We start from the raw sequence: 14,702 nt of genomic DNA on the forward strand, positions 1-14,702 counted from the left end.
ATAAAACACCAATACCGGCTCCTTGGAGAAAAATGTGTCTAACGAAAGCAAGAGAATATCAGCAGCCCGGTTACCACGTTTTTAGTCATCTCTAGCTTAAAAAACTTCGGGAAAAAATCTTGTTCCCGATTGCAAGACACTTGCTCTTACAATTGTAATTGAGTCAATAAGAGTTTTTATAGGCTTAGTTTAGTTTTTATTTCACGAACACGCAAAACGATAAAATCACGAGGCAAAAAAATTAATACTTTTTCTAAATTTTATAAAAATTTATTATTAGGAAAAAAAAACTGCGGTCGCAACCTTGTGTGCTATTTGCACAGAAACCGAAAACACTTTTTTATCTAAACGAACTTTTAATATGCAGAATTAATTGAAGATAAAAATACAGTAGCAGATCGATGGCAGTTTTTATGTCACTCAAAACTGAAACAACAATTCTTCCACAAGTTATTAATAATTTAACGCTTCGACAAACTTTCGACTGCAAATACTTGATGCAAGCAATAAATAATTCCAGTTGGCTATTGAAATAGCTCAGCTGGCAGTTCTTCTTTTCTAGGAAAACTCAGTTGTGTGCCTCGTTTTTGGACTGAAACTGAAGCTACTGCACAACTGCGTCTGATCTTTTCCTCCAGTGCTAATTTTGGAAAACGAGCCATAAAGAATGCCAGACATCCACAGAAACAATCTCCGGCTCCCTAAAAAAAATAAATGAGCATTTTTCCAGAACGTCTAGTATCCATATTAGTCTAAAATCAATTACCATGAAAAAAATTGGGTGGTTTTTATGAAAAAAGCAAAGCTCTTAAAAATGTCAACCAGGTACCAATGTAGACGGAACATTAGGTCAAGTTTTCGAATTCTAAAATTTTGCCATTTTTTCCAAAGAGTCCTCATTTACGATGAACTATTTTACTGAGTTGGAGAATCACAAAATTGCCAGACACATTTGGTTTCCACTAACAGGAAATATTCCCCAGTCTAGAAAAACAGAACAAACTCGTATATACAATCAAAAATAATTGCGGTTTATGGTAAAGAGCCAAGAAACCCGCTTGTCTTTTAACTGGGGTTTAGGAACTTTGACGACAGGAAATTAGACGATCAGAAAATAACGGAATTTAAACAGTAACTTGCGTGCAAATTTGTTTACAGACTTAATTAGTCTTTTGGTTGAGTAAATACTGGTTGTCCAATTTACACAATAACATGCGTGCAAATTGCGTGAATTTTGTTTGCAGACTTAAATTAACTTTTGGCTGAGTAAATACTGGTTGTCCGTCAATTCCGTTTCTTTACGGTCGTCTAATTTGCTTGTCGTCTTATTTCCCCTTGTAACTATATAATACTAACTAATTGATGTTTTTATTTGTTGAGCAACGGTAAAGAACGTTCAACAAAACAAAGGAAGAAAAACTAAAATCTACTAGTACTCGATTTGATAACACTTCATAGCCAAGGTGCTATGAGTACAAAGCGTAATATAACAAAACCCTTTAATTCTGTTTCAAAATTTAATTTCCAGCTCCAAGCAAACGAGGGGCGGTTAGCCTCACTACTTCACCGTTGTATCAATGGCGTTGACTGGTGGCACTTCGACATGAAATATGTTCTCGGAGCCTTCTGCCATCGCAATACAGCCCATTTCGCCAAGCGTGATAATGATGGTTTTTGCGCCATATTTTCGCAGATCACGTGCTACTTGTTTTGCGTCTTCGACTGATTTGATGAAATCAGTTGGTTTTCCCACCAATTTCGCAGCCTAAAGAATTAAATAGTTAAATTTTAAACTAACTGAGTTAGAACCGATGTGGTTAACTCATAGAGTAATTTCGGATAGGGTACACCGTCTGCTCGTCACGCTATCTTATTTTCGGCCGGATAGATTCGTGCAACTTCTTAGTCTAATACCGATCCTAGTCTTACTCTTATACTTACTAGTCTCAGGGTGTTTAACTAGTCTCTGCTAGGCTCAATAGATCTAGGGTATACTGGTTTATTGCGGCTGCTGAAGTTCTCTTGGAGAGGCAACTAATTTCTAAATTAAATTCAAATCTCTCTGGTGCTGAAACTACAAGTAGTTTCAGCACTTACAAATAAGTGGGTTGTTAGTTAGATGGATTATGATTGGTTAATATTAAATATCTTACAGTGGTAAAACATTTAATTTATCCAATTATAAAATGTAGTTTAGATCAGGTTCCACCCATCCGGGTTTTACAGAGTTTTCTAGAATTATCTTTCTGCAATTCAAAGGATGGATGATGAACGTTGGTATTTGGCAAACATCATATTCTTGTCCGGTTCCTCTTGTTAAGGAAGTTCCAGGACGCTGGAGTTAGGGACATACAATCGTTGTGTCGTCTTGTGACAACGACTGTGATCCCCAATGAAATCAATCTGATTTCAAAATGATTTGCTATGACGGGTTTTTCAGTATTCTGTAGAGAACTTGTTTTGTGTTCAACCTCGTCTGGGAATGGCGTGGAGATCGTGTGTGGAAGGGATGCCTCGTAACTCGGATCTGTACGTATACTTGAACATCGAGGTGGTCATTGGTCTAGTTCAATGAAGTCCTTTTCTGCGAAGTCAAGTCGTACTCTAAATCCTTTGAGTTGTGTTTGTGGACGGCATATCGGTTGTGATTAGCCATTCTTTTTTCGAGTGTGATGGGATTGTCTAGTCTTTGGATGTTCGTCTTTGTTGTTGTGTGTTGATCTATATACTGCAAGGTATGATTTACATTTTATAAAATCATATTAATTCGGTTTTTTAATCATGAATTTAGTTAGTTGTTTTCACAAAAGCGTTTTGTTTTAGTTCGGTTCTTTTGAAGAGTAACTCACCCTTGAGTACCTCTTATTAAAAATAGAAGTGTGGTCACAAAGCGTGGATGTAGCGCGGTGGGTTAGGCCGGCTATAGAGCATGCTCAGGATGTCCTCTCTGGTGGGTTCGGCCAGGAGTGGGAATATGATTTCGTGCTGTTTCTTTGAGAGGTCCTGTTATGTGATAACGTTTTAAGTTGGGTTTATGTTGGTCTTTCTTATGTTACTTTGGTTGTGTCCTTTTTTCAAAAATCAAATTGTTTTTGGTATGGGTTTGTCTTGCGACTTTTTTGTGTTTTATTATTTCTTTCTTAGACTTTATAAAAGTCTTCAAAAGAATAAATTATCCAGTTTTAAACTGGGTTAATCCGGTTTGGGTACCGTTGGTTTTCTTTTCTTAGTCATGCTGTTATTTTATGATTTGTGGTGTTTAGTAAGCTGCGTTGGTTAGTTTGGTTTAGTATATAATTCCTTTCCAACCGGGCTAAAGGAAAGTTTGAAACTTGTTATCGTGTGTTAGAGTTGTTGAGTGTGAAAACTTGAAACTTAAAATCATTATTTAAACAATTCTTCGTGGGCGAGCTGTGCGAGTTTGGATAGAATTCCTGTGCGATTGAATGAAAATATCAAAAGGTTAGTACTGAATTTTCATTTTATTAATTTATTACATAGAATTTTAATTTTACTGTATTTGAGGGAAAATGTTAAGTTAAAATTTTTCATCGTATTGAATTTTACTGCATCATGGGGAAATATTTTATAGATTAATTTCCTACATTTAGTATGAATTTTATTACATTATTTAGTGCAAGATATTAATAAATATTAGAAGAATTTTAACAAGTTTGTATTTTTATTTTTCTTTTCTGTTTTTGTAGGTGATCGTGGTTTGAAGACTAGAAATATGAAACAAACATTGATAGAAAATGGTTAGTACTAATTTCAAATTTATTAGTGAAGAGTATTTTAAATTATACTTACCTGTTAATCGTCTGGGAAAAAGCCGTGGGGGAAGATGTCGTGTATCATATCTGATGTTGTTAATAATTTTGCTAGTATTCGAATGATGTCTTTGGTTTGGAGCAGTGGCCAAAGCAATTGAAGTGCTTTAATGATTTTTAGTTCATCTGTGCCTACTGCAAACTTGTAAGGTGTGTTTTGAATGAGGTTATATATTTTGTGGTTATATTTAGTATTGTGAATGAATTCTAATATTGGTATTTCTATAGGCTGGATAAATTCATGCGGGATAAGGAAGGGTCTGGATTCTTCTGCGTTAAAGGTCTTCGTGATGGGACAAAATATATACATTTGTGTTACTGGGTCATAATTGCGGAGGATGCCGTGGAGGTTAGTATCTTTAATACAATAAGTGAAATTAAGGAAAAATGGTGATGTGTATTTTGAGTTAAGAAACTGAAAACGATGGTGTGGTTGTCTTGATGGGGTATGCATATCAAAATGATTTTGTATAAAACGATAGTATGTATATGTGTGAGTTTGTTTAGTGCGTAACATAATATCGTGAGAACAGTGCAAATCGCGTTCATGTGGTGCAAGGAAGTGAAAGGTTAGTGAAAATAACTGAAATTTTTCTGTGAAACTTTCGTAGGCTTGAATATCATTTAGTGCTTCAGAAATGATGTGATCATATTTTCTATCAAAAATATTAAGTGTGAATACGTATGATGTTTTGATGAAGAATTTTTCTGTTAGTTGTGGGTTAGCGAAGCGATCTTCATCTAAAAATTGGTCTTGATTTGTTCGGATGATATTATGGTCGTAATATTCTATTGTAAATTCGTTTGTTCGGGGTGCAGTGAACGTTTTTAGTAATTTTTTACATGCTACATAAGTAAATTGTCTAGGTGTTAGTGTTGCGGTGAGTCTATATAACATATTTTTGTTCTTTTCTATGTCGTCATGAGTACTAGATAGTGGTAGGCAAAGGGGGTTAGTAAAATGATAATAAGCTGTCCAATGAAGTGTGGGCATTAAGACATGTTCATCTACGAAACTTCGTGTGTCATTAGTGTCGTTAGGTGTATTTAATGTATATTGTGGAAATGAGGGCAAGGTGATTGCTAAAAAAATCTTTCGCGTTGGTGTGTTGTGGGTGATTGATATATTCGCAGGCTGTTCCTGGTTTGGTCGGGAATGGATGATTCGGGAATTTTCTTTTAAAAGTGCGATAAGCTCGGTTAGTGCTACTATGTGTTTCGGTGGATGTGGATGATTGTGCTAGTGATGCAGTGTAAGCTGAGGAGGGTGTAGGAGTAGATGGGTTTGAGGATTCTATTGTGGATGAAAGTTGATGTATTGTGAGGGTGTTAGGGTGTATTAACTGTTGTCGTAGGGTAATAAAGTTATCGAGTTCCTGGGAAATTTGGGGGGTATCTGGAGAATTATAATATGATCGGTCTGAATGAAGTGGGGAATAGGTTGGGGTCACTTGCGAAGCATAAGAAGGAGTGGAAACGGATGGGAGTGAATTATTTGTCGGGATTGGTTGAAAAGGGGGTTTTGAAAAAACTGAGGAGTTGGTCTGAAAATTATTTGATGGAGATGGTTCGGAATCTGCAAATTCGTCAGGGGTTTCTACATTTGGGTTATTAAGTTGTGAGATAGAGTATAAAACTGAAAAATCTGAGTTAGTATCCGAATTCGTGCTTGATGATATATTAATAATTGGAAAATCGGGTGGTGGGAAAGCAAAAAGTGGGATTATTGGGATTGGAGTTTGGAGGTTGGCTGGGTGGGAATTTGAGCGGTGTAGGGATCCAAGTTGTCGGCTCATCGTGGGCTAAAAAAAATGATTATTCTGAGACTGAAAAGCGGTGGTATGGGGTTGTTCTATAATTTGTTCGTATGTATTATCATCTTGTGGATGATGTGCCATTATGTGTTGGATGGGACTTTGTGTTGTATTTGGTCTAAAATTTGAATTATGTGTGATTGCTAGGTTTTGGAAGTTACGGGGAACTAATGATAATGGATGGTTTTGTGGTAGGGGTGGCAACTGTGATGCGGTAGGTGTTATTTCTATATTATTATGTTCTTCGTCGTAAGTGTTCTGTCTTGTCGCTATTTTTGTGTTATATTCTTTTATTTGTGCGTCTAGGAGTATTTTATTTATGGATGATGAAAAAATTCCAAAAAATCCTGCGAACAGTATGCGTGCTACACTTGCTTGTCTGTTTACTTGTGTGTGTATAGCGCATGTGTTATAGATTCCTTTTAAGAGTGAGAAAAGGAATCCTATAAAGTTAAACATTGCGTATAAGATAGTTAATTTTTCTAAGATGTAATAGGGCCATCCTAGAAAATCTAGAATTTCATTTTTTAGGGTAAAAAACTGAAAATATTTATAGGTGAAATATCTTGTGGTCTGTATTTTTCGCCGTTTAGATATATATAATCTTTAATGTCTTTAAAATATCCGCTATAATCTTGTGTATAAACAATCTGCAAATCCTGCGGTTTCGGCAAGTTTTCTTAAATTTTGAATAGTGTATTGACTGTTTTTGTATAGTGTCCATTTGTGTTAGTAGTTCTTGGAATTGTTGTGTTCTAATGTGGTGTTGAATATCTGATTTAGAATATATTCCAATTGATTGTAAATCAATATTTGGGTTACGAGCAATAGCTCTGATGCTGTCGGGTGAAAATTTTTTGAGTGATTGCATTAATGTAGGGTATGGAGTAAGGAGATAGTATTTATCTTCATCAGGATTCAATTGTACTACCTTGTGGCTATTTTCTGATCCACATGGGATTGCGGTATCCCAAAAATATGTTCGTCTTGAAAGTGTGTCAACAAAATGTACTTTATTTTTATAGAATATAGGGATTCTTTTATAACAACGTTTATCTTCAAAAACATAGAGTGGTGATACTTTTTTGGTACAAGTATAGAACCATAAAATATTTCCTTCGTAGTCAAGAAAATTTGATCTGTTTCCTGACAATAAGTATCCTGCGTAGGGTATTTTTAATACTGCTAGTGCGAGTGATTGTAGGATTTGTGTCCGTTCTAATTCGCATAATTGGCGAAGTGTTTCTAATTCGGAGAATGACATTTCTTGAAAAATTCGGCTAATTGTGTAGTCTAATTTCATATCTAAGTGGATATCATAGTGGATATTACCAAAATAGGTGTTATTCATTAGCGATAGTTCTTGTAAACGTGTGCTTCTACTGTCATGTGGCTTTAGTTTTCCACCAGGTTGACTTGTGCTTTTTTGAAAGTTAACTGGTATGTATGATGTTCCTTCGTTTAGAGGGTGACCTGTCGCATAAGGGTCAAATTTTATTTTTCCAGTGTTCATGTCGAAAACTATTTCGTATTCAACTAGTATTTCAGAAGATTGTGTTTTGTAAAGTGGGTTTCTGTATTTGCATGCAATTTCTGTTTCTTGATAGATTTGGAAACGTGTTAATTTATTTTCTATATTATGGATATTTCTAAAATCAGCACTTTGTTTTCGGGATGGATTTACTTGTTCGTACGGAATTGATTCTATAAAATATTTATCGTGAAATTTTATCATTCGAGCGTGTATTTTTGCTACTTGAAATGTTGTGCATGAATCTTCGGGAAACCAAACAATTGTCGCTTGTGTCCGTGTTGTAGGGTCACAATAACCTTGACCATTTTTGCAAGGTAATCTAATTCCTTGATAGATCATTGTGTTGTCTGATAAATCTCGTGTGAGTTGTACTTTTTCGAGTTGTATTTTCCAATCGAAAAACATTATTTCTTGATATCCTTTGTTTTTTGTGTCTGCTTTGCAGTTTGAGGGGTTATTTATTCCAATGTGTGGTATCCAATGTTTATCGTGTATGTCATAAGTTTATCTTCCGTGTGCGCCGTTGTATGGGTATTTTTTGTCTAGTTTTATATGTCCTTGATATCTTTCAAGTTCTGCTTGATGTACAGAATCGGCAAAGACTTGAAAATTTACTAATTTTCTGTTTTTGTTTTTTTTTCTTGTTATGTTTAGTCTGAGTAGTTCGTTTTTACAATCATCGGGGTTTAGATGTAGAAGTCGTTCTATATTACTTTGCTAGAATGATTCGTGATCAAGTCGGTTTTTATTTCCGTTTGAAACTTGTGAACAATGCACTTTCTTTTCGGAAAATGTTGCTGTAAATTTGTATCCTGCGATTGTTGTTGCTCGGGCTTTTGAATACATTGTCGCTATTACATTTGTAGTTTCTATAGCTTGTGGTTCTGTTTCGCATTGTGATACTTGATTTATAGCATATTTGTGTAGTGTTTTTTGTTCGTTTTCTTCACAATCGTAGTGTGTTACTAATAAATCCTGGGGTCCTGTGCGAGGAGAAGGATTTGTGATCTGATCGGAAAATATTAGAAAAAAGATGTGTTGAAATGTTAATATTTTTACAATATACATGTGTATGATAATCCTGAGTATGGGTTATAAAATGTGATGTAACCAATTGTCTTTTTGGTATATCTGTCGTATTGATATATTACTTCAGTTGTTATAAATGGTGGTGGTAGCGATTGAGCTGTTATATTGGGTCAGTTTAGTGGGTAAGGATGTTGAACAAAATTATTTAATTTGATCGTGATTTCGAATTTTAATTGGAGACTATTTTGTTGGAGTATTTGGATGTTATGTTCACGAATGTCGGTTATTTGGAAAATTTAAAGGGAAAGGTGTCGGTGAAATTTGGCTTAATGATGGTGTTGATGGTAGCGATAATGTTTCTGGTAGTGATGATTTTGTTGTATCCGTAGAAATATCTATTGGGTCGTTTACTAAGTTTGGTTCACCTTGTGTAAATGAGTGCGTTGTCCAATATGGTAGTCGTGTTGTGAGATTGGGGGGGGTTAAAGGGATTTTCACGTATTTGTTCAGATGTCGGTGTTGAACCTAAGTAATCTGAGGGTATACTTGAGGTGCTACGTTGTGAAAGGAGTGTGGGAGTTTCTGGAAATGTACTATTTGTGTTTTCTGGAGTAATTGGTGTTGGTGATTGGGGTATGTCAAAATGAACTCGGGGGGTTTGAAAATTTCTATTTCGTCGTGGATGTATAATTTGTCAATTTATTTCTACTGTATTTTGGTTTTGACTAATGTTTCTTATTCTACTTAATTCTTGTGGTAATGTTGGTTTCAAGTTATATGTTGGTTCGCTTAGGGGTGCCTGTCGCTGAACTGGTTCTAATGGTTCAGATAAGCGAGCGTGTCGTTCTTCAAAAGTTTATGGGTTATCTTGGAAAGAAATTCGTGTGGATGTTTGGGGGTTTTGGGTAGTTGTAGGTATTGCTGGGTTTTCTTGGGATGATGTCGGTGAAGACTGATTCTGTGATTGTTGGTTAGCAATTTTTGAAAGTATTTTGATTGATTTTTTCTATTGGAAAAATTTATGTTTATTGTAGTATTCTTCAATGAAAAGAATTAGAAGGATTGTTGCTAAAGCGATTGTGATTATTGCCTTTTTTATACATTTGCACATTGTTAATATTAGGGATGATAAAAATGTTATAAAAATTACAAATAGTAAAAAAAATTTCTGTTCTACTAAAAATTGTTCGTATCACTCAAATGAACTTTGGGTTATCGTACCTGTGAATATGGTCAATGATTTGGGAAGGTTGGAGATATATTTCAAATAGGGAGTAGAAAATTTAAAAAATATTGCAAAAAAAGATTAAAATTATTATAAGAGCTTCAAAGGTATCAAATAGAAATATGAATAAAAGTTTAAGTATTATGAAAAAGTTTATGAAAATGTTGAAAATTGTTTTTTTAAAGATATGGACTGATTGAGAGAAGAGCATTTAAGAAATGATTTCTTTGTCGAATAGTTTTTGTTGTTTGAGGCGAGATTCAAGTGTGGTCGAGTTATTTATTGATTTTTTTGACAAGTGGGTTGAGTTTTGTGAAAAATTGTTGGGGGCTAATTTTATGGTGTTTGGGAGGTCTTCTTTGCTTTATTTTTATTTGTCAGATGATCTGGGGTATTTTTGAGATTTTTGTACTTCAGGCTAAATGATTATGGTCCTTTTTTACTTTAGGCTAATTTGTTATTTTTGGTTGGAGGGTTTTTGAGGTCTGAGTTGGGAAAATATTGTTGATCTTTGCGTTATTAGATAGGGGAGGGCTGTAATATTATGGTGGTTTTTATTTTAGTTGTCAAGTTTTAGCGAGTTGCTTATTTTTGACCTGGAGGTTGAAAAGTTATAGTTATAGATATGCCTGGAGTTTAATATCTTTCGGCTAATAGGTTGGTGTTATAGAAATAGAAGGTGACGGATTTAAGTGAATCCTATTGGCTGAATTTGAACTAGAACTGTTGCGTGTTTGTCGGCATGTTATTTTGAAAAATGAAAGTTCAAAATGATCCAGAGGTGCAAAGATTATTAATTTTTAAAATCAAAGTTGTTTTTGAAATTCAACTTTCTTTAGTATTTTAGATTGTGGGATGAATGTTTTGTAGTTTTTACGTGGTTGATTTCTAAGTCGTGATGATTCTCTATGTTCTGATTTTTCTACTTGTTCTTGTGGTAAAATTTTTTCTATCATTTTCCTATTTTTTCTTTCTTTTTGAGGTATTTTTTGATCTGGTGTTTTTGTATTGCTTTGAATTGTAGTTGGTTTTGTATTTTGTTTTTCATGATGAATGTTGTGTTGTTCATCAATTTCTTTTTCTGTATGTGGATGATTTTGAATAACTTTTAAACCTGTGAAAGAATATAATTGAGTTAATTCGCGAAGTGCATACTCTTTTTGGTAGTAGGGCAATAGATTGTTTCGATAATGAACAATTTCTTTTTGATTTGAATCGGTGAGTTTATACGTTACGTCAGTGGGTTTGGCATTTATTTGGTATGGTCCTTTTCGAAGGGGTTGTAATTTTTTAGAAATTCCTTTTTGTGTATTAAAGTTAGGTATTAAGACAAATGTTCCAATTTTTAAGTCTGTGGCTGGTGTAAAACGTGACTTAATTTGGTCGTTAAAAATTTTGCCTTTGTAACAATTTTTTTGTTATTTTTTGGTAAATTTCGTTGTGTTTTTTATCTCTATTTAAAATCCATTCGGTGTGTGTGCCGGAGGCTAATTTAAGGATCTGTGGGTCATGAAAATGGTCTTCATCATGTTTGTGTAAAGGTAGGTTATAACAAATTGAATCTTTATTTGGTTGGCAATAACCTTGTGCATTTTTATGAGAATTTGCTGTAAACATAATTGGTTTACGTGGCTTTTGATTAAAAACCATTTCGTATGGTGACATTCCTAGAGTTGTCGTGATTTGTGAATCATATGCTAAGGGAATTAATTTTACATCTGCTGACCATTCTGTGTATTTTGTATCATTTCCATTTATGATACATCGGAGATATTCTTGTAGTGAACGGTTCATACCTTCGACTAAACCGTTTGTCCAAGGTGCATGAGATGTACGTGGTTTATGTTTGATGTTGTATAAGTGGCATAGTGTTATGATTTCATTATTTATGAATTCTGTACCATTGTCTGTAACTAAGATTTCGGGTAATCCGAATTTAGCTATCCAGTGTTCATAAAGTGTTGTGTAAGCATAGTAAGCATTACAATGTGGTACCGGGTTGAGTGCTACATAATGTGTAAATGTGTCAACAATTAGCATAACGTAGGAGTTTCCTTCTGAGGATGGTGAAATGGGTCCTTTTGTATCAAATGAAATGCGATGGTTAAAATATAAACTTTGTCCTTTAAAATCTTGTTTTTGTGCTATTTGTTTTTGATTTGGATAAGGTTTATTTAGTTGACATACTATACAACCGTTGCATAATACTTTTATCCAAATTGGTGCATTTGGGAAATAAAAATTTTGTGTAAAGTTTGAGTATGTTTTCTCTGATCCGGAGTGTCCTTTAGTATTTTGTGTATGTGAGATGTAAAAAGCTATTAATATCATACTTGAAGGAAGACAGGGAACTTTAGAATCATTTCATTGATATTCTAAAAGATCTGTATTTTCATTAATTGCTGTGTTATTAAATTTTCGGAAATATCGGAGGAGTGTTTTATTTCCTAAAATTGTGGTATCTGCTTTTACGGGCTTAGTTTTGTATTTATGCCACGATTTAAATTGTCTTATTACTGGATCGAGGTTTTGATATTGTTTTAAGAGTTCCATTGTAATTTTATCTGTTGGAGCGAGAAAATATTTTCAATTTCCAGTTTTGATAAGGGAATTGTGTCAAGTGTGTCATGGAGGTCAAAAACTTGATTTATTGTGTATTTTGAATCATTTGTCTGTGGTCCTGATAAATTTATTTTATCAGTTAGATTTTCTTTTTCAATTAATGGAAAAGGGTCTTTTTTATGCGGGTGGTGTTTTGTTCTTTTTTGTTGAGTGTTATTTTTTATCCATTGTGAGTATGGGCTTGGTTTAAAAGTTGATGTGCCTAGTAAGTCAACTTCGTAGTGATTATTCTGGCAATCTAAGTAGAGTGGAAAATGTTGTAGGTTATTTATCTGTGATTGATCAATATCAGTTTTTACTGCGTATTTGCATTCTAATCGGGGTGATGTTTCATCTTTTGCGAGATAAAATTTAATATTTTGTGGTATTTCAACTGTAGCTTTTCGTGTGAGTAGTTCAGGTGGCGTATTTCTACTTAATGTATCTGGTAATGCAAGGTTTTTTCCTGCTGTCCAAACTATATGCAAGTTTGGAAATTTCATTAGAATTAGTTGAAATCTATAAACTCTATGATTTGGATTCGACCTTTGTGTAAAGAGAAAAATAGTTGGTTTGTGATCTGTGAATAGAACTGTTGGATGTTTTGATCCAAGTATCAGAAATTCATATTCTGTAAGTGTATAAATTATAGCTGTACATTCTCTCATTAGAGTTGAGAGTCGTAGCTCTGCTTGAGTGAATAATCGGGAATTTGCTGATATAAGGTTCATTTTATTTGTAGTACTATGTGATTGTAGTAATGCTGCGCCGATGCCAAAATTTGAAGCATCGCACATTGCATAGAATGGTTGGTTTGGATCAGGAATTGTGTTTGAATTTGTTCAGTTAAAAGTTTTTTAATTTCTTCAAATCGTGTTTGATGTTCACTGGTCCATTCAAAGTTATTGTGTTGTCTGAGGATATTATAGAAGGGTCTTAAGTATAGTTACATTTTATAAACGTATTTGCTTAAGAAATTTAACATTCCAAAGAATTCTTGGATTTTCTTTTTGTTTGTTGGTGGCTGAAGTTTTTGAATAGCATCAATGCGTGATTTTAATGGGGTGATAGTGTTTAGTTCAATATTATGTCCTAAAAATTTAACTCGTGTTAGAAAGAAGTGTGATTTATCGGGAGCGGCCTTCAGATTTTCGTTCTGAAGTATTTTATGATAGTGTTCAAAAACTGTAAACTTTTCTTCTTTAGTTTGTAATTGCATAAAAACATCGTCTAAATAGGTGATTGCGTTTTTCTTGAGTATTAGTGGTCTAAAAATTTTACTCATAAAAGCTGAAAAAGATGCTGGTCCTATGGATATTCCATAGAATAAGCGGCGAAATTCATATTGTTGATTTCCAATAACAAATTGTGTTAAACGTCGTGATTGTTCATCTAGTGGCATTTGATTGTATGCACTATTCATATCTGCGGTTGTAAAGTATTTTCCATTTATCTTTGTTACGCTAACTTGTATTGGTTCAATAGGCCAATTGCATTTTGATTCATCAATTAGTGAATTGAGATATCTAGCGTCTAAAACTATCTTTAGTGATTCGCCTTTTGCTAGAATGATAACAGGGTTGATAAAAGTGTTACCTTTTGGTTGTTCTTCCTTATTTACTGGTGAGATAATTTTGAATTGTTCTAAAATATCAAGTAATCTATTTACTTTGTCGTGTAAGTGAATTGGTACTTTACTGGCTCTTTGTTTTTTGAGAACTGCGTCGGGTTTTAACGGGAGATGTAGTGATGAACTGATTGTTCCAACGTCAAATTTTGATGTTGCGTAGACTGTTGAATATTTTAACAGTTGTTTTGCTAATTTATCAAATTCGATTTGTGTAATTTGTGAATGTTCAAAATTAAACATTGTTAAAAATTTTTGTTGTTCTTTTGTGTAATTTGTTATATTAAAAGTTGGTTTAAAATATGATGTTTTTGTAAAATAATCTGTGTTTCTCTTTTCATTACTTATTATGTTATTTATGGACAATTCTTCGTCAAGATTTGTGGATTGACAAATATCTAATAATTGGAGTATATTATTAACGCGGTATGCTACTTCATGTAAGGGTGAGATTGTAGCGTTTGTTTCACAATATCCTAAAAGTCCTAAGGGTAATGTTACTTGATATGGTGTATTGTTATACACGTGTAACGAAATGATTTCAGAATTTTTGTTTTTCAAATATTTAATAGATGAGATCGTGATTTTGAAAAATTCGTGAATAGGTTTAAATTCAAAGTCTGACATAAAAAGTTGTTGTTTATTTTGACTTTTATCATACTGGTGAACTTGTTTTATTGAAGAATTATATATATTTCCTGATAATGGTTTCAGGTGTTTCCGTTTTTGATTATAAATGGGATAAAACTTTGAGAAGAATGGTGGTTGTTTGTTTAATCTTTGAAAAAATGTTAGAGCTGTATTTTTGTTTTTGTGTACTTATCTTTGATGAGTGTTTTACTATTTAAGATGTTGATTGTTAGTATATATTAAGTTATAAATGGTATGCCAATGATATTGTGTTTAATGTCTGTAATATGAAATGTTTGTTTAAACGGTCTGTTTAAAATTTTGTTTTGTTCCATTGTTCTCGTGGGGAGAAGGAATAATTGGATTTTTCCATAATTTACTAATGTTTATCCTTGTGCTGTTGCTAGTTTAC

The 14,702-nt window shown here is 33.6% G+C and overlaps 1 protein-coding gene across 1 annotated transcript in view; it reads right to left on the reverse strand.

Annotated features, from left to right (window-relative positions):
- Nucleotides 1–368: 368 nt before the first annotated feature.
- The window catches only part of LOC134847634 (ribokinase-like), a 30,828-nt gene continuing 16,494 nt past the window's right edge, over nucleotides 369–14,702 (reverse strand). Inside the window, exons 6-7 of the mRNA XM_063864784.1 lie at nucleotides 1,568–1,765; nucleotides 369–701 (exon numbers count right to left, since the gene is read on the reverse strand). Coding sequence (XP_063720854.1) covers nucleotides 525–701; nucleotides 1,568–1,765 — 375 coding nt within the window. The 3' untranslated portion in view covers nucleotides 369–524. The remainder of the gene's footprint in view (nucleotides 702–1,567; nucleotides 1,766–14,702) is intronic.

The sequence above is a fragment of the Symsagittifera roscoffensis genome, chromosome 6, assembly GCF_963678635.1.
Source record: "Symsagittifera roscoffensis chromosome 6, txSymRosc1.1, whole genome shotgun sequence".
Classification (NCBI taxonomy): Eukaryota; Metazoa; Xenacoelomorpha; order Acoela; family Convolutidae; genus Symsagittifera; species Symsagittifera roscoffensis.